Raw genomic sequence first — 25291 nt, 5'->3', positions numbered from 1 at the left:
TTGGGGTGTGGGGCTGTGGGACGCGATGGGGCGTCTGGAGGATGGGCATGCTGTGCTCCCTCCCGGCGGCGCCTTGGCACTAAGACCCTCCCTGGGTAAGGTGGGGACCCTCCTCTTGGATCCAGGCCCCAGCGATGTGGCCAGGCAGCTAGCCCAGAGCCCCGGGCGCAGTGGCACCCCCATCCCAGTGCCACGCCAGCTGGCAGGCAGCATCACGGCACGCTCTGTGGCCACCATATACACACACGGCCGAGGCACAGCTTCACAGTGGCAGGGTCCACGCCCCAGGAGGTGGGGGGAGACAGCAAGCTGAGGCCTTTGCCAGGGCCCCCGAGTCAGGAGCGGGAAAGGCCTGCGTTGTGGGCAGGGCCCACCCAGGGCACCTGAGGACAGAGGCTCAGCCCCGCCGGGTACCCAGGCAGGGGGCAATGTGAGCTCACCCAGGCAGCAGCAACGTGAGCACTCTGGACACGTGAACCACCAGCGTCCCTGAGGCCTCACTGGGACCCCCAAGGATGCCTGACCCTGGAGGGGGGTCCACGGCCAGCACGCCCGGCTCTGTTCCAGCGGGAGACGCAGTTCGGGGGCCCCCAGGATGATGCGAGTGCTCACAGGGCCAGAGGGAGGGGTGGCCAGGCCCGCCCGTGATGGAGCTGGACACACAGGGCAGATGGGGGAGCCGCCCCGCCACCCGCTTCCCACGGGCCTGGCTCAGCGCCTCCCTGACACCTGACCAGACAAGCAGGCGCCCCGAGACGGAGACCAAGGCCCCAACAGGGGGGCAGATGTGAGCGTGTGGGTGAGGTCCAAGTGAGGTGTGCCGCAGGTGTGTGCACATGTGTGCACCACGAAACGTGCACACAGGCCAAGGGCAGAGCCCAGGATGAGCGGAGCGGCTGGGGGATCGGGAGGCGCAGTGGCCACGGACAAGGAGCTTGGGGGATGAGCGGAGCGGCTGGGGGATCGGGAGGCGCGGTGGCCACAGATGGGGAGCTTCTGGGGATTCCTGCACAGAGGAACCCGGGGTGCAGAGCAGGAGGGGAGCCAGGCCTGGCCACGCCCCACAGACGCAGGAGACGCTCGCCAGGGCCACCTGAGGGCAAGACAGCAGCTGCCACGCTCTCCACAAGGGCCCCGGGACCCCAGGCGGCCTGGGCAGCTCACACAGGGCCAGCTCTGCAGGGACACAGACTCCAAAGAGACCAAGGCGCCCAAATGCCCTGAGGCCAAGGGTGTGCGCAGTCTAGCCGCCAGGCCTGCCTCACTGAGCCGCATGACCAGGACAGGAAAGGACAGGATGCCCACGAGCATGGACCCCGCGGCCCCCTGTGTCAGCCCCACTTGCCTGGGCATGGCCACCACCCAAGGGATGAGGGCCGCTCACGGCAGGCCTGCTGCCAACCAGGGGGCCCCTGCAGGAAGCAAGGCCTGGGGGGGTCACCGGGGCCCAAGTTCTCTGTGCTGCGTGCGTGGGGACAGACTGAGCTGCAGGAAGGGGTCAGGCCCGCCCATGACCCCTGGGCCACTGCTGGCCTGAGTGGGCAGGGGAGCTGGGCATTTTGTCCCCCGAGCACGGTGGCCTGGAGGACAGCACCATCCACCAGAAGTCAGTGATACTGGCAATCACTCAAACAAGCTCTTTGAACAGAGAAAGAGCTTTTAAAAAGTTATGAAAATAACTGCTAAAAACAAACAAAGTCTTCAGGTAGCGTGGAGGGTCCAGCGACAGGCGCTGGGGGTGCTGGGCCCGCAGCCCCCCCACCCACCTTCTTTCAGCAGGTCGGTGATGTCCGCCTGGTACCGGTTCCCCACCCGGATCTCCCCCTTGTCTGCCAGGAGGGTCTTCTGCTGGGGGTCGTAGACCAGAGAGTAGAAGAAGAAGTCCTGGAAAGCAGCACGGGGCGGGGCCGTCAGCGCACAGCGCCGCGGCTACGCGGGCTCGGGGCACAGGCCAGGCGGCTGCGGGCGGCTCCCCAGACTGCCTCGAGCCCGTCAGCAGCGAGTCTGAAAATTTAGTTTATACAAGCATTTAACAGCAACAAAACCCCGAAGACATCTGGGAACACATCTGACAGATTCTGGGCTCGGCCTCCAAGGAGACGGCAGGGTTCCCGTGCAGTCGTCCCAGGAGACGCACAGAGAGAGACCACGTAACAGGACGTCCCGGGCCCAGCGCCCAGAGCTGGCGGCTCCAGCCCGTGGGCACCCTCCTGCCGGCTCCAGGCCCACCTGGGGTCGGCGGGCACGACGCACCCTCCTCGGCCCCCAGGAAGCCACGCTGAGCTGGCCTGGGCCGCTTCTCGAAAGCAAGCCTGCCGACCCGGGGCTTCCCCTGGGGCCTCACCGTATCCCGCAGGGTCTACCTGGCCCCGTGCCCCCACTGTGCCTTTCTTGACTCCCTTGCGGCTGTTCCTCCACAGCCTTCACCCCCCAGGCGGCAGCGGGCAGGGGCTGCCCCCGTGTCAGGGCCGAGGGCTCCTGGGTGTAGGTCCCGTGGGCTGCAGCTGTGCGCCTGTGCTGCCAGCCCCTCGCCTGGGCCATCCCCCCTCTCCTCAGAGCACCCACTTCCCAGCTGGGTGAAGGAGAGCAGCAGGAAACGCTCGCTGTGCACCCTAGAGACGCACGCAGGTGCCAGAGCGGGGCCCACGCGCCTCCCGAGGCTGGCTCACAGCCACCTGTGCTCAGGGTCGGCTGTCCACGTCACTGCTCGGGCGGCTGCCACCGGGGGACCTTTCCAAACTGCAGACCACGCATCTGCTCCCCAGGGGAAGCTGCCTGGGGCCACGGCCCTGCTCTGCCCGCCACCTTCCCAGGCCACACCAGGCCTCCCACAGGCAGGGCTCCCGGGGGCCTGGGCTGCCCCAGCGGCTCCTCTGCGCCAACTCCAGGCCGTCGCCTGGCGGTTCTCCAATTCCTGAGTCAGGGGTCAGGGAGGCCGCGCACCAGGCTGTCCTCGCTGGATCGCTGGACCACTGGCACCGGCGGCCACCTGTGCTCCCAGTCCACGCCGCCCCCTCCGCTCACTCCTCTGGGCCCCTGGAGAGCCTGGCCTGGCCTGGGGAGAGTGCCGCCCACAGGCGATGACACTCCTACAGGAGCCGCCAGGACCCGGGGCAGGTGCCCTGGGAGCCAGAGGCGCGCGTCCGCTAGGACATGCGTGGAGCGGACCCTGAGCCTTGGCCACACCCTGGCCTGCCCTCGCAGGATGACAGTGGAGCCCCGCTGCAGTGAGCCCCGCTGGCCCACTGGCTTCCCTGAAGATGCGTCTTGCTGCTCCGGGGACATGCATGTGTCCTCTGGAGACGGCTCTGATGGTCATGTTTCTTGGGAGAGGCGGCAATGGAAAGGCAAGCCCATCAGAACCACCCGCCCTGGAGGTCACGGCGGGAAGGACAGCGGCCGCAGGGTGAGGAGCTCGGGCGTCACCGCGAGGCCCATCTACCCGTGGGACAAGGTTGGTCCCCTGGCCCCAGCAGCACTGATGATTCCTGTTTTACAAACTCAGACACTTCCGGTTGCCCTGCCGGCGATGCTAGGTCGGCACAGTGTGGCCGGGACACGGCAGCCAGGATAGCGGGGTGGGCACCCGCCTGCTGGGGAAGCCCAGACAGCAACCAAGGCAGCTGCCACGGGCCTCCCCACCCCCAGCAGAACAAGTCGTGCCCCTCGGGGGGCAGGGGAGCCTCACCTCCCGTTCCAGGTAGGACTTGAGGGACTCGGTCTCGTTCAGCAAAGTGACGCTGCACTTCCCCCTGCAAGGCAGGACACAGGAGAGCGTGCATCAGGGGAGGCGGGTGCCCCCCGTGCCCATCCAGGCCTGCGGTACCTGACGTGTGGTCCCTGCCCGGTGTGGTCCCCGCCCAGGCCTGCGGTACCTGACCTGTGCTCCCCGCCCGGGCCTGCGGTACCTGACCTGTGCTCCCCGCCCGGGCCTGCGGTACCTGACCTGTGCTCCCCGCCCGGGCCTGTGTACCTGATGTGCGTGGCGGGGAGGGATTCCAGCTGTCTAGACAGGAACAACTCCCGATGCCGCAGCTGGTGCTTGAGCTTCTCGGGCAGGTCCACCATCTCTGGGTTCTCCATCTCCTCCTCTATTTCTCCTGAAGGACAGAGAGGACACGGGCTCAGGCCACCGAACAGACCCACCCGCTGGCTCCCCTGGCCCCCACCCCCAGGGGGCCCCGGCAGGCGCTCGGGCAGCGCCAGTTCTAGCCCAGCCGCCCCAGAAGCCCGCAGCCGGGGTGTCTCATCAGGAAGGAGGACGTGTCCTAAGCCCGCGGGGGGAGACAGGGGAGACGGGGGAGACGAGGCGGCCGCTGCTGCATGTCCAGGGCTGGGAGGCAGAGACCCCAGGGCCGTGTCCCGTGCCCTCCCTGCACCAGAACGCCCTCAGGGCCAAGCTGCAGGGGCCTCCGCGGGCCCACCTCGCCACGGGCAAGCAGGGGCGGGCATGCAGCCCGGCGCACAGGCACCAGGACCCTCCCGCGAGGGCGGCTCTTACCTTCCTCACCGGTGTCGGCCCCCGATCCGGTTTTATAGCAGACTGACAGGGCTATACAACAGACAGACAGCGCCCAGACAGCAGGTCAGCCTCAGCGCCCGGCCTGGCTGAGGGGGTAAGGCTGGGAGGCAAGGTGGACAGGGGGCCGCAGACCAGCCGGCCGAAGCCAGAGGACGTCCCACCTAGCTGACCTCGGCCCTGCCCACCCCCACGTCCACGCCACCCACGCCTCCAAGCAGACCCCAGACCAGCCTGGGCCAGCCTGTCCTGGCAAAGTCGTAGGGAGCCAGACCTTCCGGAGAAGTGGGCCCGGGGCGCCGGGGGGGGTGGAATGGGTCCCCAAGCCAGATCAGTGGCGCAGCTTCCTGCCCGGGGTCCTCGGCCACCCCCCATGGCTGGGACACTGGTGCCCACAGGGAGAACCTGGAGTCTGGCATGTGGGGGCAGTAGGGGGCCTCCAGGACATGGACTCAGCACAGGCAGGCCTGGGGCGGGGGTGCCCTTGGCAGCGGTGGTCTGGGGCTACGCAGCGGGCAGGGAAAGCCAAGCCTGCAGCCAGATGACCCTCCACCCCGAGGCCCCCAGGAGGCCGCGCGGAGCACGCTCGGGCCCGTGCGGCCTGCAGCCCTCTGCTGCCCCCCTGTGGCGGCCATACAGGGACCCGCGCCACCCCCCACGCGTCCACAGCTCACAGAAGCTGGAAGGGCCAGGGGGCGGGCAGCTGGGGAGGAGGCCAGGCCAGGCTATCTGGGCGGGAGCCACAGGGACCTGGGCACCCACACTGTAGCCATGTCACGCCCTACCCCCTGGGGACCCCAGGGCAGCCCCACGTGAGGGCATCACCCGCACTCAGACATGGCCCCCAACCCACACTGATCGCGCTCATATCATCCAGGGGTAGCCTGGCTGGCCCGGCAGGGCAGCAAGGATCCGGGGCCAGAGACAGGGCCTCGCCCCCCTCATGGTGACACAGGCCCACCGGGTTCCCAACCGTCAGCATCACGAGGAGCAGCTAGGAGCCACACTGTAGTCTCAGAGGCAGCCAGGGCTTCGGCCAGGCTGGCCTCCTGCCCCCAGGAGACCAGGAATCTCTGCATGGCTCCGGAGCTCACTCTCCGAGGACCCGTAGACATGAGTGGGCTGCGGTGCCCAGCGTCGAGGAACCCAGGGGCACGCAGCCCCTGGGGCCAAAGCCCCTCCCTCTGGGATCCAGTGAGTCCTGGCCTTGGGCTCAGAGCTGGGGCCTCACCCACACACCCCACCGGTTCCCCTGAGCCCCGCACTTGCTCTGGGGTTCCTGGAAGGACCTGTCCCATGCCCACTACTCCTCAGGCAAGGTCCAGCTCTCAGGATAGCTCTGTGGGAGGCCCACACACCTGTGAGCAGGGCCAGGCGGGCAGCCCGAGGCCTGCAGACCCGGTGAGGGTGTTCCTGCTCCGGGGAGGCCCACGGGCCCAGGGCATCTGTGCTAACGGGGCGGGGCACGAGCTTGTGCCTCAGGCTCCGGGCCCAGAAGCAGCTCTAGCAGCAGATCCGACCACACAGTGGGCGCCCACCCAGCCTCTATCCCTCCTGCCAGAAGGGCCCCCGAGTATCCTTCCCACTCCCCTGGCACTGGGCCGGGTCCCAGGCAGCAGGGTGGACCGGCGTCCCCCTAGCCTGGCCGCAGTGGGCTCAGAGACCCCGGCCCCATGAGATGGAGGGTCCAGGGGAGACGGAGGCCCTGCCCTGAGCTGGGCCTGGGGGCCTCCCCAGCCCTGCCAGCTCCCGCCTTTGGGGGGACCCACTCCCTGCAGGTCTCGTGACCTAACGCTTGGACAAGCTCCCCTGGGGCCCGAGGGCAGAAGAGCTGGGCCCGTGGACATGGCCGCCACCGTGCGCGGAGGGCCAGGGCTGCAATCACTCAGGGCTGGGCATGGACATGGGAGACTGCCCGCCATTGGCTATGCCTGGGCCACACAGACCCGCGGCCGGCCTCAGGGCCCTGACCGTCGGGATGGCGCAAATGGGGCCAGCCGGCTAACACCACACCCCCAGGATCCGGCTCCTCTGCTCAGCACCGGGAGGCCGCAGGCAGTGCTGAGCTGGTAGGCACAGGCTCTGGGAGGGCCCAGTGGCCCTGAACCCCACCCCTGCCCCTCTGGGCACAGCACCAGGTCCTGCACTGGACGGAGGCTCCTGCCACAAGGTCGCTGTGGATGGGAGGTACGCACACACGCATGCGGGCCGGAACCCACAGGTGGAGCCCGCCCCCACCGGAGGCACCCACCCTGCGTGGCCCACCCCCAGGCCTCAGCCCAGGCCTGGACCCCTGCACTGTGCAAGGGACGGTCCCACCGCGGACACGGACAGCCCCCACCCCACCCCCGGCTGAAGGCCCCAGGGAACGGGAGCGCGGGCCCTCCGAGGGCCGGGGCGGCGCGGGCAGGGGGACTCACTGGCATGCTTGTCAGCCAGGGCGATGAGGCTGCTGGAGATGTCGCGGCGCCGGTAGAAGCACACCACCTTGGCCTCCACATTCCCACTGGCCGTCTGCAACAGCAAGGCAGGCTTTGAGCGCCCTCGCGGGGCGGCCCCCACGCAGGGCCCCGGGCGGGGGGCAGGGACCTCGCACACGGGGCCCCGGGCGGGAGCAGGACAGTGCACGCGGGGGCCGCGCAGGGGTGGGGGTGGGGCGCGAGGGGCGGGGTGGGCAGGGACCGCGCCCCGAGCTAAGGGCCAGGGCCAGGGCCGGGGGCAGGGGGGGACGCACAGCGGACCTAAAGCCACCTGCACCCCTGCGTGTGGGCACCAGATGGGCACGGCTGAGGACAGGGTGCTGGTCCCTGCCGTCCCGTGAGCAGAGCCCGAGCCTCCAGGGACGCGGGCACCTGGATAGGAGCGGCCGCCGCAGCCAGGGACAATCAGGCTGTCAAGGCCCATGAGGCGCCAACCGAGCAGCAGCCAGGACACGGCAAAACCAGAGGTGCTGACCTCACATGGAGAAGACTGTTTTTAAACTAACAGGTGTTTACGACATTTTTAACAATAATACAAAGGCTGTATCACAATTCTAATCTTTGTAGAATTTAAAATATTGCAGCGTTTCTCACATTAGACTAAACTCTCTTTATACAAAGCATTTAACTTCTAGTTATTCAACTCCATTAGACCAGAAACCTTTCAAGAAAGTCTTCCAGGCTTTTCGCGTTCCTGACCAAAGTAAGTGTTACCCCTCTGCTGCTTTACAAGGTCGCCACAGAGACTTCGGAGGGCACACAGCCTCCCTCCAGCCCACGAGGGATGTGATGAGAACCAAGATGTCTCCAGGGAAAACTAAGGTCCAGAATGCTCGCAGGTGGTGTGCCCGTCCTGAGCGTGGGAGCACAGCCCATCGGGACGTGGTCTGCAGGACACGGGTGTCCCGAGTTTTGCGTGCTGTGATTCCCAGACCAAAAAGCCAGCCCTAGAAACAGTCTGGAGGCCATCTGCTGAGGTGGGAAGGACGAGGGGCCTTTGACAGAGGCAGACATCCGGCACCTCAACAGGACGGCAGAAGCGACTGGACGGAGCGGGGAGGCCGACCACAGAGCACCCGGGCTCAAGTCTTCAGGGCTCCATCGCAGAGCGCGCCCCCGGGGGGCCCTGCCCGGGAGCAGACGCCCTGCAGGGTCCTCCACCAGGACGACGGCACGGTGCGCGGGGGATGTCCTGTCGGGCTTGGTGGCACCTACTTGTGCCGCTTGCTGGACTTTGTGGAGATTCCCGCGCGCAGGCTCTGACCTCACTCTGAAATCTGCCTTCTAATTCCTGGGGGGACCCCGCTGGGCCCCCCACACCCCCGCCTCGAGGGTCTGCCCCTCCCCACCCCCAGAGCAGGCCTCTCCCTGTCCTTTCAAAACAGTAATCCGCTCCAGTGGCGAAAAACTTAATTTTCCATGGAGGCAAGGCAGGTCCGATACAAACCCAATCAAACTTCTAAGGAGAAAACTCAACAATCCCTTCGCAAGCTCATGAAAGCCCCAAGGCCCAGGAGGGCCAGGGGAGGAGGTGGCAGGCGCAGCTTGAGGAGGGTTTGTGGGGTCAGGGCTTTGTGGGAGGCAGAGGGGAAGGGTGAACCAGCAGAGATGCAAACCCCAACCCATGGGATGACCGCAACTGCGCTTTTCTTAAAGGAAGCTCACCGCCCACGCGCTCTTCTTTACGGAAAAGCGGCAAAGCGTGGCGGTGGCCCTGCCTGCCACGCGACCCACTCCCCTCCCACCAGTCACAGTTCACTCCAGGGTCTGCTCCACCTGCTGGGACCCCTACACCACCCTAGGCCGCTCCGGGGGGACAGTGTGGAGACAGGCCAGCCGCCTGCAGGGCGCCCTTCCGTGGGGTCATCCGCTGTCCTGGGGCTGGGAGGGCCTGCGGCTCTGGGAGGAAGGCCGTGGGGGCAGGTGGGGTGAGGGAGCATTTCCTCGGTCACTTCTCTGCCTGCGAGGTCCCTCTGAGCCCTGCTGGCTGGCCGCTGGGCCCCCGGAGGAGCCTCCACTTGGCTGACTTCTCTGTGATTTCGTCCCAGTTTCCGCGAGCACTTTCCAGGGGTTACTTCTCACCGAGTCTCCCAGGACTGCCGTCCCACCAACCGCAGCAGTGGCCGTGTCCCTGAGGGTGCCCAGCGCACCTGGCCTGTCTCCCTCGTCAGCTGCGCCCGTGTCAGCCCTGTCCCCAGCCGTTGTGACAGGCCTCACGAGGAAGCTGCCCTTCCGTCTTCCTGCCCACCAGGCCGCCGGCCAAGGGCAGGCGTTTCAAGGGAAGAGCGGCTCAGGTCTGGCCCCGGAGATCACCCTTCTCCACCTCCCCACATGCTTGAGGCTGCCGGGGCCCCAGCCAATCAGGTGAGAGCCCTCCGGCTGACCGGTCTGCAGCCTCTGCCTGAGCCGCGCTTGCCCGGGCTGCGACCACCTCTCCAGCCGGGACCGAGCCCCGTGCCCCACGGCGGGGAGGCGGGAGGGCACAGGGCTGAGGACCAGCCAGACGGCCTTGCGCCCTGGCTCCTGGGAGCCGCCTTCCTCCCGCCCCACCCGCAGAGCCCCCGGGGTCCGCCTGCCTCGTGGCTGTCATGGGTGGAGATCGAGGGGGAGGGCCACAGCCAGAGCGAGGGCACCACGGCCGCCCTGAGACCCAGGCCACCGCGGCCCCACCAGCCAAGGAGACACTGGGGGCAGAGTCCTGGCCGAGCTGCGCCCCCAACCGGTACCAGTGCCCACCACATGGGGGTGACCACCTGCTCCCGTCACAGCAGCGGGCACGGGGGAGCCCTCCTGCCCTGTGGCCCCAGCAGGCGATGAACAGGGGGCAGGGGAGGTGGCCCAGGGCCCAGGCTCCAGCAGCGAGGCCGCCCCACAGCACGTCCTGGCCAGGCCGCAGCCGCAGCCTGAGGCCATCCGGGAGCACCAGCTCACTGCAGCCAGCCCAGGCTGGGGCTGCGGGGCCCGACCTCCCACCCACGCCTGGTCGTGGCGAGCGTGGCCGTGGGGCTGCGGTGCAGCCGCAGCCAAGTCTGATCTTTGGTGGGTGAGTGCCCTGACTGGCCCGGCGTGGAGGCCCCGCAAGGCAGCCCCTCGCCTCCACGGGCGACATGGAGCTTCTCGGAGGGCTGCTCCGGGGAAGGGGCCGCAGCCACCCCTGCGGGAACCTGGGAGGGAGAAGCAGCAGGCCCCAGGGCCGCTGACCGGGCTCCACGGTGGCTGAGGAGAGGGCACGCTCGGCGGCCCCCCAGCAGCCCCGCCCGTGCGGCCAACCAGGTGGCCGGCAGGAGAGGCGGGGCGGCTCCAGGGGCTGGGGCGTTCTGCAGGGACAGAGCCCCCTCCTCCGACCGGGAGCCTGCTCCCTCCTCAGCCCCAGGGCTGGAAGGGCTCAGGAGCACCCGCCCCGGTGTGGAGCGGGAAGGGAGATGGGCAGGGGCGTCCTTCACTGTCACTCCTCTGTCAGGGGCATCCTACCCAGAGTCTTCCTGCCCACTGCATCCCCCCCTCAGCAAGGCCAGCAGGGACCCCGAGGAAGGGGCTCCAGGAGGACCCCCGGCAGGGATGGGCACACGCTACCTTGTTGAGCTCCTCGATCCTCCGGATCAGGTACGGGTTGCTGGAGGAGTTCTCGAAGTAGACGTAGTCTGCAAAGGGGTGGGGGGGAGAGCATGTCAGCTGTGCAGAGCCCCCCACCCGCCCTAGGGTCCTCACTGTGGGGGCGGGTAAGCTGAGGCAGGGTTGCTGCTCCGGGCGGGAGTCCACAGCCCGCCCCCGGGACATCTTTGCAGTGTTGGGGGGCACCTGGGTCGGATGGGTGGGGCCCCAGAGACGTCAGCACAGGGAAGGGCTGCCAGACCCCACCCCACCCCACACACACCAGTCCCGGCCCTGGCAACCCACCACCTTCCCTGCAAAGACAGACACGCTGGACAGGGTCCTGGACTCCTGCGGGGGCGGGAGGAGGCCGGGCACCCAGGGGAGTGGGGTCCCAGACCTCAGGTCAGTGCAAACTCCCCTCACAGAAGTTCGTTTCCCCAAAGCCCCGGGGTAGGCGCAGGGAGGCCTGCAGTGGGAGCGGGGGGCCTGCCTGGGGAAGCCCAGGACAGCCAGCAGGCCACCGGCTGCCAGCCCGGCCGTGGGCCCTCACCCGCCCCACGCGCCCGCAGGGGACGGCTGCCCCGCTGGACTCTGCTGAGGCTTGCACGCGGCCCAGTTGACCCCGGATGGACAGTACCCCAGAGGGGTCACAGCAGGGGTGTGCCCGTCCACGCTGACGGGGCGGGGGCCCCAGGGCGGGCTGGCCATGCAGTGGGCGGGCTTTATCACATATGTTGATTTGCTCAGTAAAGCGGTTTTTACAAAAAGGCCTCAGATCAACCATCGAAGCTTTCACTCTAAGAAACCAGATAACAAGCAAATTAAACCTGAAAGAATGGCTCCTATGTGTCAGGAACCGGAAACGGCCCACACGCCCCAGGTGCCGTGTGTCCAGGGCAGCGCCCAGCTCCCCGGACGGGGGTGGGGGCCACACCCCCAGGGCCCCGCACTCCCGAGGGCTTCAAGGTGGGCACAAACACGGGGCAGGACAGGGGTGGGCCCAGCGGCCTGACCCTCAGCAGCCATGGGGCGGCAGGGGGCTGCAGGGACACCCACCAAGGACCTGAATTGAGAAGCAACAGCCTCGCAGGGACAGAAAGAGAAAAGAACCCCCCAACCGCCCGCCAAACACGGAGGGAAGGCCGACCACAGGTCCACTCACACTCCCCCCGCCAGCACCCTGGGGACCACAGTGTGGAGCCCCCCACCCCAGGGCGCAACCTCTGCACAGCCAGGCCGGCAGCCTGGATGGGGCCACACCCCCAGCCCAGGGGTCACAGTGGCGGAAGAAGGACGAAAAGCCACCTAGCCACCTCAGTCGAGGACACCAGGAGTCCAGGGAACATCCGTGCCTGCTGGCTGGCTTTTCCAAAACCTACCGTGACGCCACCTTTACTGATGGACCCGGGACCGGGCACCCGCCGCCCCCTGCTGCTCACTCACAGGACCCAGCCGGCTCCACGAGCAGAGACAGCAAATACATGAGAGGCGTGCAGGTTGGAAAGAAGAGAGAGACTCTCCATGCAGACGACATGGCTGTCCACAGAGAAATTCCCGGTCGACCAAACAGCTGCCAGCACTGAGAGGCTGGGGCCGCCCCAGCCTGCTGGAAGGGCCTCAGCTGCCCGCGGCCAGGGTGGCCTGCTCCATAAACCTGCTTTCTCTTGTTAGAAGAAAGCAGCTCAGGAGAGAGGATTTAACAAGTTCCCAGGATACAAAAGTCTATCAGAAGCGCCATCTACAGGACTCCCCTGGCAGTCCAGTGGTTAAGAATCTGCCAGCCAACACAGGGGACACAGGGTCCACCCTCGGTCTGGGAGGCCGGCATGTGTCACGGGGCAGCTAAGCCCACGTGCCGCAGGAGAAGGCGTGCCGTGAGACCGTGCAGCGCGTGGAGGAGCCCCGCTTGCCACGGCCAGAGAGGTCCTGCTGGTGGCAGCCACAGTCCCGCGCAGCCAAGAGCTGAAACACTGATAAATAAAAAAATCAGGTACCATCTAATACTTCAGTACTGAGGTATCAATGTAACAACCTACGAATCTTTAAAGATCAAAAGTCCTGTGCAAAGATCTGTGTGCTGAAAACTACAAAACGCTAGTGAGAAAAACCAACGGAGTCTAAGTAAGTAGTAACGCATGAGGTATCAGTAGAACACAGACCATGAGCCTTTTCCGGTAAAGGGCCCGACAGTGAAGGCTGCAGGCCTCGCAGGACAGGAAGCGAAACCAAGATGCCCCTTTAGGTTATTTATTCACAGGATACACGTCCACAAACATTTTGCCAATGAAATCTAAAATTAAGTAACTGAATACACTTTTTCTGATAAAATACTAGTGTACTAAGAAATTGTTTGGGGGGGGACAATTCATTTAAGCAGGGCTCAAAGTTCACGTGCTTCATCACGAAAGCCCAGGGCCCTGTCCCTGCTGACACCGACCTGTGCCGCGGTCTCAGCATCTCTCCACACAGGAAGCACCCAAACACCAGTATCCGTCTGCCGGTGTGAAAGCTGAATTGAGAACATTCGTGTCGAACTTGCTGAGCTTCCTCTCTGACCCTTCCTTTCAGTGTCTATGCAGCGAAGGGTCAGCCCAGCAGGCCCCAGGGCAGCCCTGGCTGCGCGACCAGCTGGGAGGAGCACCCTGGACACCGAGGTGCATGTGGTCACACTGTCTGCAACCCCGGAGAGACGGGCGGGAAGCGGGACCTTCTTCCTCCGCTGCTTGTGGCGTGCATCCTTCCGCTGTCAGGATCCTAACCTGAAGCTCGAGTGCAGCTCCGCCGAGTTCTCAGAGTCCTGTCGGCGAAGGACCAAACCCAAAGCACCTCAGAGGTGGGCGGCGGAGCGGCTTCTGAAACCCGGACACCTCCACTGCCCAGCACTGCAGCCTGAGCTCATAAAACACACCCATTGCAAACGTGGGTCCGAACAGAGGCCCCGTCTCGCCTTCCGACAGGAGGAATCTGCACAGAGCAGTCGGTGATGTGCACATCAGTGTCACCAAAACGGATGCGTAAACTTGCAGTAAGTGCCATTTTATGTCCTTTTCAGACGAATTCATAGAGAAACATCATCAAAGCCACAGCAAAACTTGACGTCCAAAGGCAGTCTGCGTTCAAAACAGTTGAGAAACGATTGAGAGCCGTTCCCCTCGTCCTGAGCAAGGCAAGTCAAGATATGCAGCCTCCACTTCTGATACGCCTCACAGAGCTGACGACGGCAGAGTCCACAAGCGGACACGGCTCACGGTGGACACACAGGTTGGGTGAGGCAGGAGACCCCGCGTTCTGTGCACACGCCTGCTGAGCAGCTGCCCAGCGTGCTCACGCACTCTGCCCAGTGTCCGGCCACGCCCCACGGTCGACCCGTCACCTGTGACAGGTCTGCCACCGCCAGGGTTCTCCGGGGAAGCAGAACCAACGGCAGGAAGAGGCACGTATGTGTGCATGGCACACACGTGTGTGCACACTCGCATGCAGCAGTTCGTCCCGCCGGCCAGCTCGCATGGAAACGGAGGCCAAGAGGTCAGACGACGTGCCGTCCGCGAGCCAAGGGCCAGGACGGCTGGTGGTGAGGGTCAGCCCAAGTCTGACAGCCTGAGACCCAGGAGCCCCTGAACCGCCTGAGGGCAGGAGGGGACAGACACACGGCTAAGAGCGAGAGCCAGCTGCTCCCCGCGGTGCCGCGGCCGGGTGGGGAGGGCTCAGATCCAGCGCTGACCTGTCCCGAAGCACCCTGGCGGAAACCCCAGAACGACAACCCCCGGCCGCCCTGAGCCCAACCGGGTGGACACAGCGTCCCAGCAGAGCCCACTTTCGCTGCACCAGGCTGGTGTTTTCCCAACTTCTCTGAGCATCTAGGCTGTGCCTCCAAGCAGACTCTTCACACAGCCAGGCTCCTGACCCCGGGGCTCCAGGCCCGCAGGCTGGGAAGCCGACCACCATCACAACACAGGGACGTCACGGCCAGGGACCGGCTTTTCCTGCCCAGCCAAAGTTCCGTGGAGACCCCATCACGTCTTCTTCATGGACTTGCTGAGGACGGTCAGCTGCGACGGGCCCTCTCTGAGCTGGAAGGTCCACAGCTGTTCCCACACACGCTGTCCCCACACACACGCTGTCCCAACACACACACGCTGTCCCAACACACACACGCTGTCCCCGCACACACACGCTGTCCCCGCACACACACGCTGTCCCAACACACGCTGTCCCCACACACACGCTGTCCCAATACACACACGCTGTCCCCACACACACGCTGTCCCCACACACGCTGTCCCCACACACACGCTGTCCCAATACACACACGCTGTCCCCGCACACACATGCTGTCCCAACACACGCTGTCCCCACACACATGCTGTCCCCACACACACACGCTGTCCCCACACACACACGCTGTCCCCGCACACATGCTGTCCCCGCACATATGCTGTGCCCACACACACACGCTGTCCCCACACACGCTGTCCCTGCACACACGCTGTCCCTGCACACACACAGTCCCTGCACACACACACGCTATTCCGGCACAGGCTGTCCCCGCACACACACGCTGTCCCAATACACACACGCTGTCCCTGTGTGCACGCTGTCCCCGCACACAGTCCCCGTGCGCACACGCTGTCCCAATACACACACATGCTGTCCCAATACACACACGCTGTCCCAACACACCCACGCTGTCCCAACACACACACGCTGTCCCAACACACACACGCTGTCCCCGCACACACGCGCTGTCCCCGCACACACGCGCTGTCCCCGCGCACACGCGCTGTCCCCACGCACACACGCTGTCCTCGCACACACACACTGTCCCAACATACACACGCCGTCCCTGTACACATATACTGTCCCAATACACACATGCTGTCCTCACATCCACACTGTCCCCGCACACATGCTGTCCCCACACACACGCTGTCCCCACACACGCTGTCCCTGCACACACACAGTCCCTGCACACACACACGCTATTCCGGCACAGGCTGTCCCCGCACACACACGCTGTCCCAATACACACACGCTGTCCCTGTGTGCACGCTGTCCCCGCACACAGTCCCCGTGCGCACACGCTGTCCCAATACACACACATGCTGTCCCAATACACACACGCTGTCCCAACACACCCACGCTGTCCCAACACACACACGCTGTCCCAACACACACACGCTGTCCCCGCACACACACGCTGTCCCCGTACACACGCGCTGTCCCCGCGCACACGCGCTGTTCCCACACACACACGCTGTCCTCGCACACACACACTGTCCCAACATACACACGCCGTCCCTGTACACATATACTGTCCCAATACACACATGCTGTCCTCACATCCACACTGTCCCCGCACACATGCTGTCCCGGCACATGCTGTCCCCACACACACGCTGTCCCCGCACACGCACGCTGTCCCCGCACACACGCTGTCCCAATACACACATGCTGTCCCCACATGCACGCTGTCCCCGCACACGCACGCTGTCCCCGCACACACGCTGTCCCAATACACACATGCTGTCCCCACATCCACACTGTCCCCGCACACATGCTGTCCCCACACACACGCTGTCCCCGCACACGCACGCTGTCCCCGCACACACGCTGTCCCAATACACACATGCTGTCCCCACATGCACGCTGTCCCCGCACACGCACGCTGTCCCAATACACACATGCTGTCCCCACATCCACACTGTCCCCGCACACACGCTGTCCCGGCACATGCTGTCCCCACACACACGCTGTCCCGGCACATGCTGTCCCCACACACACGCTGTCCCCACACGCATGCTATTCCAGCACATGCTGTCCCCACACACACACCCCGCGAGGACCCTGCTGAGCCCAGTGCTCCACTCTCTGGGACACTGACATTACGATGTGGGTGTGTGACTCGGTGACGGCCCCCCGGGTGGGCGCACAGGTGGGCACACGGGCAGGCGCCTCACCGCCCACCGCTCGACTTCGCCAAGGCCCCACAGCAGCCCAGGGACACGGGCAAACACCCGCGTGGCGCGTTCCGACACGACTTTATTTAGAGACACTGAAGCTCGTATTTCACAGAATTTTCACTTGCCCTAAAGTATTCTTTTCATTTTTTCCCCCTCAACCATTTAAAAATGTAGGAACCATTCTTAGCTCGTGAGTCACAGGAGAATAGTCAGCGGGCCACAGCCTGCCAGGCCCTGCAGGAGGGACGAGTCCTGGAAAAGATGCCAACCTTGCCCCAAACTGATATCAGCCACAGTTTCACCATAATCCCAATCAAAACTCCACTGTGTTTTCTGTAGAAAAGTCAGTTAAGACAATCCTACACTTTACACAGGACATCCAAGACGGCAGAACAGATGAAACCATCTGGAAACAGCATGAAGTCAGGGACTTCCTGCCCACTGGTTAGCACTCAGCGCTGTCGCTGCCCCGGGTGGGACCGCTGTTGGGGGAACTAAGACCTCGCGAGCCTCAAGTGCAGCTGAAAGAAAAGGACGACTCGGAGACGCCCCACCTGACCCAGGCTTGCTGTGAAGTCACCGTGGCCCACACGGTGCGGAGAGGCAAACAGCTGCGACCAGACACCCCCGGGTCGGGGGTCAGAAGGCCGAGAGGTGGCGACGGGCCACAGGACACTCACACGCACAAGAAAGAAGCCGAGGACCTTCATCTCAAGCTCAAAATGTGTCACACACTTACAAGTAAAACCCAGAACTATAAACACTCTACGAGAACACAGGACAAGATCTTTGTGACCTTGGGGTTGGCGGATTTTATACACAAAATATGTAAATTATAAAAGAAAAAATTACAAAACACATATCTGATAAAGCACTAAAATATACAACATAAAACAAAGCATCACAACTCGGTGGCGAGCTTCTTCCCAATCTCAGAAACCAGACAGAGGGCTCGTGCAGACACCTGGCCAGATGCTAGGAGGCCATCGACAGGTGGAAAGATGCCCCACGCCTCGACCCAGGGAGACTGGAGGCGCCCTGCCTGCCTGTCAGACCCTCGACAGAGACACTGGCCCGACGAGACCCAGCCGGCCAGGATGCAGAGGGCCCGGGGCACAGGGGGTGCCCCCGCCCCGCCAGGCCCCCCCGGCCCGGGACTCTCACCACGACAACTGACACAGTCACCAGAAGCTGGAGATGACTCTGCGGTGATACGCACGTGCCCTTCAAATGTCACGCTGAAATCTCAACCCTGAAGACAGCTATCTGGAGGCAGGACCTCTGGGAAGGCCTGAGGGTGAGCCCCGGAAGCGGCGATTTGCACTCTTACAGGAGACCCCTGGAGCTCCCTGCCAGGAAGTGGGCTCTCCCAAGATATCAGGTCTGCAGGGGGCAGCCTGGACCGCGTCCAGGGTCCTGCAGCCTCCAGAACTGCAAGCAGCCACCTCTGCTGCTGACCAGCCGTCAGGCTGGGGCCTCCAGACCCAACGTCCCACAGCTGCTGAGTCCACCGCGACACGTCCGTTCGACAGAACCGAATCGGAAGGCAGAGGAAGGCGCTCCCCACACCTGGGCGAGCCCTGGACGCGCTGCATGACACCCTGTAGAGGGCGTCGGGAGCGACAGGGTCCCCTCGGGGCTGCGGAGCCAGGCTCGGTGTGGGGGGCTGACCAAAAGGCAAGAGGGAAACGAGCGGGTCGTGCCAGCCGTCTGACCACCGGGGTCCCCCCACCCCGGCCTGTTGAGACCACACACCTGGAAGCACGTGTGACAGACGCTGTGCACACGCGTCCAAATCACAGAGCTGACCCACCAAGGCTGTGTGAGCACGACCCACAAAGGCTGTGTGAGCACGACCCACCAAGGCTGTGTGAGCACGACCCACCAAGGCTGTGTGAGCACGACCCACAAAGGCTGTGTGAGCATGACCCACAAAGGCTGTGTGAGCACGACCCACCAAGGCTGTGTGAGCACGACCCACCAAGGCTGTGTGAGCACGACCCACAAAGGCTGTGTGAGCACGACCCACAAAGGCTGTGTGAGCACGCACCTCGACAGACCTAGCTTCCAACCCTTAGCGCCGGCAATCGCATCTCTAAGTCATCACTGACGCTGAAGTCTCCTGAGCTGACCCACTGGCCCAGGGCGAAGTCAGGGCCAGGGCCAGGGCCAGGGTCAGGCTCCTGCAGCCTCGGGCCAGGCTTTCTTCCGGGATCAACAGCCCAGCACCTGCTCTCCGCGCTCAGCTCAGAGACTGACAGCCGCATCCTGCCTCGCATCACACCACCGGTTCACGGCTACAGCCTGCCGGCACTGAGGGACCCTGGACGCACCTCAGGGCATTGCTGGGCCCACTGAAACAAGGGAACCTCTGACTAAAAGCACGGAACCTCTAACGGCACAGTCCTAAGGCCAGGGGACTGCTCGCTCGCAGCTCCGCCGGGCAGCATTACCCTGAGGGACCCGCAGACTCGCAAAGGCGAGCAGCCAGGAGCGACGAGGCAGGGCGGGACGAAGGGAGGCCCCCAGGAAGGCAGCGCAACCCCCGAAGGGCCAGGTCGCCAGCACCTCGGGGACGGGCTCCTACCAGCCCCGGGCCGCAGACCCCGCAGAGGGCCGTGGGGCAGAGGCTCAGCCCGGGGGCTGGGAGCCTGTGGGAGCCCGACCCCAAGCCCCGGCCGGCCTCCACATTCACCTGCCGAGCCTCACGGGCCCGGGGCCTGGCATGCACACCCCCTCGGGCCCAGTGCTGACCGCGCCATCTCTCCAGCCAGACCTCCCGTGCACACACCCGCTGGACGGAGGCCAGGCCCTGCCAGGAGCCGAAGTGGCCGATGACCAAGGGGCCAGCCTCTGTCCAGGGGGTCAGAGGATGGAGGTGACGGGGGGTTGGGCCGGGCACCAGGCCTGAGCTCAGACACCCCGCGCTCTCTCTGGACAAAGGGGCAGAACTGTACCCACCTGGACCCCAGAAAAGGCCCTGTGGACCCCACGCTGACCCACACACAGACCTGCAGGCCTGAGCTCACACGGTGCCCACTGGAGCATGCCCCCCCACCCCGGTGGCCCTGTGCTGACCCTGGTCCCCTCACACGGGATGTGGCCGCCTCTCAGGGGTGACTTTCCCCTCCCCAAGGGTAGCCCCCTCTGCCCGATGTCCACAAACAGAGCCCCAGGGGCCCAGGGGCCTGCATGGATGCCCACCCTGCAGAGGGCGGGAGGCAGTGGGCCTGTTCCCCAGGTGCCGGGCATGGACCCCCCCCTGGGCTCTCTGCACCCGCAGCCCTCACCCCCACATCCAGCAGTCACTGTCGCGTGGGTCAGCCAAGGGACCCGGGCCTGCGAGGGGCCAGCTGGGGGCAGGGCCAGATGATGGGCCCTCAAGGCGCTGGGAGTCGACCCTGCAGTTTGAAGCGGAGGAGACGGGGCAGACCTGCTGCTCGGAAGATCGTCTCCTCAGGCTGCTGTGATCGCGGCCAGGGGGCTGCAAGGCCCGGGAAGGCAGGAGCGCGGCCGCCAGGCCCCCCAGACCCAACACCACCCCAAGCCCCGGACAGGACAGCGCCAGCGGCCTCCTCTGTCCACGCGGGGCCCCTGGAGACCCAGGGAAGTGCGCCTGCTGCCATCAGTCTCCAGCCCACCTACTCCCTGAGGACAGACGGGCGGGGGTGCTGGGGGCACAGAGGCACAAGGCGGAGGACAGCGCAGAACACCAGACTCGAGAGAAGGCCGGCTGCGGAGTCGCAGGCAGCCCCCCAAATCCACACGGCACCCCAACTTCAGCCCCAGAAGGCGGTCCTGCGCCAACCTCGACCAAGCCCCCCTCAGCCCTGGCGAGTCCGGCACGGACGCCCACCCGTCCAGGTGCCTGGCAAGGCTACCACCAACGGGAGGGCGCCCGCCGCCCTGCCTGGCCCCAACCCAGGACCTGCCCCAGACACCCCTGAGCCACAGCTCCTCACCAAGTAACCCTAGACTGCAACGGCCGCAGTTTGCTCTCAGAGGAACGTGAAGGCCCCAGAAGACACCCAACGGGGGGTGGGCTGCAGGGTGAGTGTGCACATGTGCACGCACACGTGTGTGCGTGACAGTGGTCCACCCACTTCCAGCCCAGAGCCCAAGGCTGCCGCTCCCCTCGCCACGATCCCCAGCATGTCCCCACCGCCCCTGAAGCGTGTGCAGCTTTCCCGACTGGCGACGTCTTACCTCGTAAAAAGGTAAACAAGCACAAAAGCGTTTCCGACAGAAGGGCAGAACACAGCCTGGCAAGAGCAGCAGAGGCAGCAGGAGCACCAGCAAGCTGCCCAGAGGGCGAGGGGCCCCTGTCACCTTTCAAAAGTCGGGCTGTCCAGGAGAACAGCTGTTAACACCGCACAACGAGAGCAAAAGGAGAGCAGACGGGACCATCCACAGCCGCCCACTGCCCAGTGACCGAGGCGCCCGCGGCTCCGGGCCGCCGGTCTTCCGTCTGTCCCGGAGCCTGACAGGTCAGCTCTGCCTTCACAGAGAGGCAGAAAGAGGTGTCCTCGGTGCCCGCAGCCCAGGGCCGCCCCAGACGGGAACCTGCCGCCGGGCGTGGACCCTGACCCCGCCACCGGCATCCCTTGCCCGCCACGCGCCATCCAAGAGGCCTTCTGTCCAGGCCGGGCCACTTCCTGGGGAAGAACCAGGCCCGGTCCCTCCCAGGCTGACCCACTCCGCCCAGCCGGTCAGTTGGCACGAAGTTGCGGCCGTGCCTTCGCCCCGCCCAGACGCCCTGGCAGGGCCTCGGAACAGCCTGCCAGGCAGGACACAGGATGCCCAGGAGAGACTGGGTGCCGCGGACCACTTTCTTGTGTCCCTCCCATGCGGCATTCGGGACACACAGATGCTAAGACACGCTGTATCTGAAATGCAAACCTAACAGGCATCCTGTACTTTTTCGTGCTGAATCCAGTGGCTCTCGTGGACCGTCCCACATGGAGACGCCTTCCCCGGGTTCTATCCCTGCGGTGTGCCTAGGGCGGGCAGCCTGCCCGGTGGGGCCCAGCCCCAGGGAGAGGTGCGCATCTGCCCATCTGGGTCCTGAGAGGCCCTGACGGCACCCCCAACCCCAAGCCAGCAGCTCCCCGGGACAGGACACCGACCTGCCGACACCCTGCCCACCGGCCCTGCGGACCCAGGGGACAGCGCCTTGGGATCCCGTCCAGAGGTGGGGGACGGAGCAGCAGTGACCAACTTGGAGTCCAAGGGGAAGCGGCCCTCCGGCTTGGGCCCCGGGAGCGCCTCCGGGACCCGCGGGGGACACCGGGGTCTGAGGCACAGGAAGGCCTGAGTGCAGCCAGGCCCCAGTTGACTGCACGGCCAGGAGGCCTGGAGCCCACACATCACAGCAGGGACGTGAGTGCAGGCTGCGGTGCCCACGGCCTGGGAGGGCAGAGACAGCACACAGTGGGGGTCCCACCCTGAGTGGCAGGTAGCCAAGGTGCAGCGGGGGGCCAGCGGAGGGCCCCCAGCACCCCACTGCCTCCCCCTCCAGGCTCCACCTGGGAGCTGGGAGCCTCTTTTCATTCATTTATTCAACACCCCAACGCGGCCCCAGGGCAGAAGCCTGGGAGGGCAGAGGAGGCCACACATGCAGGGGGCTTCTGGCCAGGTAAACCTCAGGGGCACGGGGCAAGCTGGAAGGGTGGGCCAACCGGAGGGGTCTCACGCTGGGAAAGAGGGGACCTGCATGCAGAAAAGTGGTCCGAGAGGACATTGTGCGGGAGGAGAGCTGCCAGGGCGGCCGGGGGACCTGGGCAGGGAGCAGAGGCTGGGGCTGCCAGTACAGAGGGGGCGAGTCGGTCCTGGGGACCTCCTGCCACCCTCCAGGTGACCGGCTCCTGCTCGGACGGGAAAGGGTGGGAAACGAACAGGCCCCTCCCTGAAGGGCCGCTGCACCCCAGCCCGCTCCCCACGTGTCCACCAAGGGTCTGTGCTACAGGGGGCATGGGCCCCCCTTCCCGCGACCACTTGTGAGCCGGAGAGGGCAGGGGAGGGCCTGACGGGCCGGCAGGTATCCTGCCTACCCACTGACTGGGTGGGGGTGTGCACCCAAGGTCACGAGGCTGGCCTGGCCCTCGGGGTCAGCTGGCCAGCAACAGGGCAGACCGTGCACAGAAGTGGCTCGGACAGCAAGGCCAGGGCTGCTCTCAGGCCTGACACGCTCCACCTAAGCTGGGCACGTGGGCCTCTCAGATCTCAGAGACAGAGGGCACCTCACCTCCCTGTGACTTCACGGAGCAGCTGGGAACCCACGGGAAACCGGCAGTGCAGCCTCCTGGAGCCCCCTCACCACAAAGGGGGGCAAGACCCAACGCCAGGGGCTTCCCGGGGCCCACCGTGGGGAGAATAGCCCAGGAGGGGAGCCTCAGGGCCTCGGCCAGCTCAGCATCGCGAGCAGGGACCACCTGGCTCATCCACACCCCTGCAAAGCACCTCCCTGCCGCCCTGGGGAAACAGGAGGCAGCAAAAAGTTTGGGGTGTGTTGAAAGCACGCTCGGGGTGACCACAGGCTACTAAGGCTCTGGAGAGGGAATCCCCCAGAATACAGCCCCTAAGCATACTCCAGGCCCAAGCCCTCAGCGGCCGTGGGCTCCAGAGGGGACATGGCCCGCACCCCAGATATGAGCCCGCCCCGCACACCATGGGCCCTCCTCTCTCCTGCGCCCCAGAGCCCCCACCCCGGCAGGGCAGCCGGGGCCTCCTGCACCATGTGCTCCGCTCCGCTGGGGGCGCGGGGCTCCGGCCAAACCCCTCACAGAAGGGTGCTGGCATCCCCCACAGCTCCTCACAGACCACAGGCCGCCCCCAACAGGTGGGCACAGCCCCCTCCCCCCTCCAGCTCGGCCCCTGTCCCCGCGGGCTCCAGCGGGGCGGCCCAAGGGGCCCTTTCGGGCCGCAGTGAGCGTGGCCGGGCCGGGGTGGGGGTGGAGGGCAGGCTGCTCAGAAACGATGGGGTGGGGAGGAGACGGGGTGCGGTGCAGACGAGGGGTGCGGGCGGCCGGGGGGAGGAGGGATGGCCCGGCAGGCCGGCCTGCAGTGGGGGAGGGGCGGAGGCGGGGGAGGGGGCCGGAGTGGGGGCGGGGGGAGGGGCGGGGGAGGGAAACGCGGAGTGGGCGGGCGGGGGCCGCGGCGCGGGGTGCAGAGCGGCCCGGGGGATGGCGAGGCCCGGGGCGGCGGTTTGGGACCGAGGCCGGCCGGGGGCAGAGACGGCGGGGCCGGGCCGGGGTCCGGGAGTCCGGGGCGCCCGGGGCGGGGGTCCGGGTGGGGGCCCGGCCGCGGCGCATAAAGGCGGCGGCGGCGGCGGCGGCGGCGGACAGGCGGCGGCCTTACCTCCGACCCTGTACATGTTGGCGGCCATGTCCGGCGGCGGCGGCGGGGGCCGCGGGCTGGGCCGGGCGGGCGCGGGGCTCGGCGCGGGCGGCCGGGAGGACGCGGCGCGGCGCGGGCGCGGGCGCGGGGGCGGGCGGTTTAAAGGGGCCGCGCTGCTCCGCCGCCGCCGCCGCCGCCGAGGCCGCCGAGGCCGCGCAGGGACCGAGGCCGCGGGCGGGCGGGAGAGGAAGAGGAGGGGCCGCGCGAGGGAGGGGCCTGGGCGCCGCCGCGCCCCCCGCAGGGCCGTTTCCCGGGCGCCCCGCCCCGCGCCGCGCGCCCCCGGCTCCGCCGCCCGCGCGCCTCGCGCCCCCGCTCCCCGCGCCCGGCCTCCGCCGCCCGCGAGCCCCGGCTCCCCGCGCCCGGCCCCGGGGTCTTTGTCCCTGCCCCCGGTCCTGCCCCCCGGCCTCGCCTGGACGGTGGCGGGCCCCCATCCCACCTCCGCGGGGGCACCTCCTCCCTGGACTGCGGCCCGAGGAACCGGCCAAGGGACCGGCTGGCCGTGCCCAGAGTACCCTCTGGGAGGCCCCGCCCGGGAGCGGGGCAGGAGGGGGAACCCGACGCGGGTGGTGGGGGCGGGGGCGGTGTTGGGGGGCTGGCGGGGGCTATGGGGGGGGGCGGGCTGGCGGTCCGTGCGAGGACAGCGAGGTGGAAGGGCCGTGGATGAGGCACCGGCCTGCCCTCCGCAGGCCCGGCAGGACCTGCCACGCTGTGTGGGCTTAAGTCTGACGATGGCGGTGGCCCGGGTGCTGCCCGCAGGGGAAAGCCGAGGGTGGAGGGGGCGGCCCGGCTGGCCGCGAGTGGGCCCAGTGGGGATTCTAGACCAGCCCGCTGCTTGGGGACCAGGGGAGGGAGGTGAGGGGCCCAGGGTGACTGCTCCGTCTGCTTGGGGACATCCCTGTGGGACACAAGGGGACAGAGCCCAGGACAGGCCCCAGGCCCCGCACGTCGTGGAGACTGAGGGCGGCTAGAAGGCAGGAGCTTAGCGCTGAGGCCATTCAGGCAGGCCCCCTCTAAGGGGAGGGGGGCAGGAACGTCCCCCTCCCCACGGCCCATCCTAACTCAGTAACCTGCGTCTCCTCCTCTGGACAGCAAAGCTGTACCATGAAGCCTCCATCCACCAGCACCCAACAAGCTGACCAAACAGTAAGAACCACAGATAAATGCCCAGGCAGCACAGAGAGCCCCACACTTCCCGCCTGTAAAGTGCCTGCTCCTGTCTCCCCAAGAGGGGCATCCACCTGCAGGACCCCCCGCCCTCCGCGGGGAGAAGCCACGAAGGGCGGAGGCTGCCTTCCTCCGGCCGGGGTGGGGGATGGGGGAGAGTGGCAGGCAGGGCTGCCTTT

The 25291-nt window shown here is 66.3% G+C and overlaps 1 protein-coding gene across 5 annotated transcripts in view; it reads right to left on the bottom strand.

The window, feature by feature from the left end:
- Positions 1-24001, bottom strand: part of MTA1 (metastasis associated 1) — a 34089-nt gene extending 10088 nt beyond the window's left edge. For 3 of the 5 annotated variants that reach the window (XM_055555948.1, XM_055555949.1, XM_055555953.1), the window contains exons 1-7: positions 23910-24001; positions 10573-10640; positions 6940-7033; positions 4502-4552; positions 3974-4100; positions 3689-3752; positions 1767-1884 (exon numbers count right to left, since the gene is read on the bottom strand). In XM_055555948.1, coding sequence (XP_055411923.1) covers positions 1767-1884; positions 3689-3752; positions 3974-4100; positions 4502-4552; positions 6940-7033; positions 10573-10640; positions 23910-23937 — 550 coding nt within the window. In that variant the 5' untranslated portion in view covers positions 23938-24001. The remainder of the gene's footprint in view (positions 1-1766; positions 1885-3688; positions 3753-3973; positions 4101-4501; positions 4553-6939; positions 7034-10572; positions 10641-23909) is intronic. The other 2 variants (XM_055555951.1, XM_055555952.1) reach the window with 1 other exon arrangement.
- Between the last annotated feature and the right edge of the window lie 1290 nt (positions 24002-25291).

This window comes from Bubalus kerabau, chromosome 19, assembly GCF_029407905.1.
Source record: "Bubalus kerabau isolate K-KA32 ecotype Philippines breed swamp buffalo chromosome 19, PCC_UOA_SB_1v2, whole genome shotgun sequence".
NCBI lineage: Eukaryota > Metazoa > Chordata > Mammalia > Artiodactyla > Bovidae > Bubalus > Bubalus kerabau.
The sequence above is the reverse complement of the archived record's forward strand: the minus strand, read 5'-3'. Positions and strand labels throughout refer to the sequence as shown.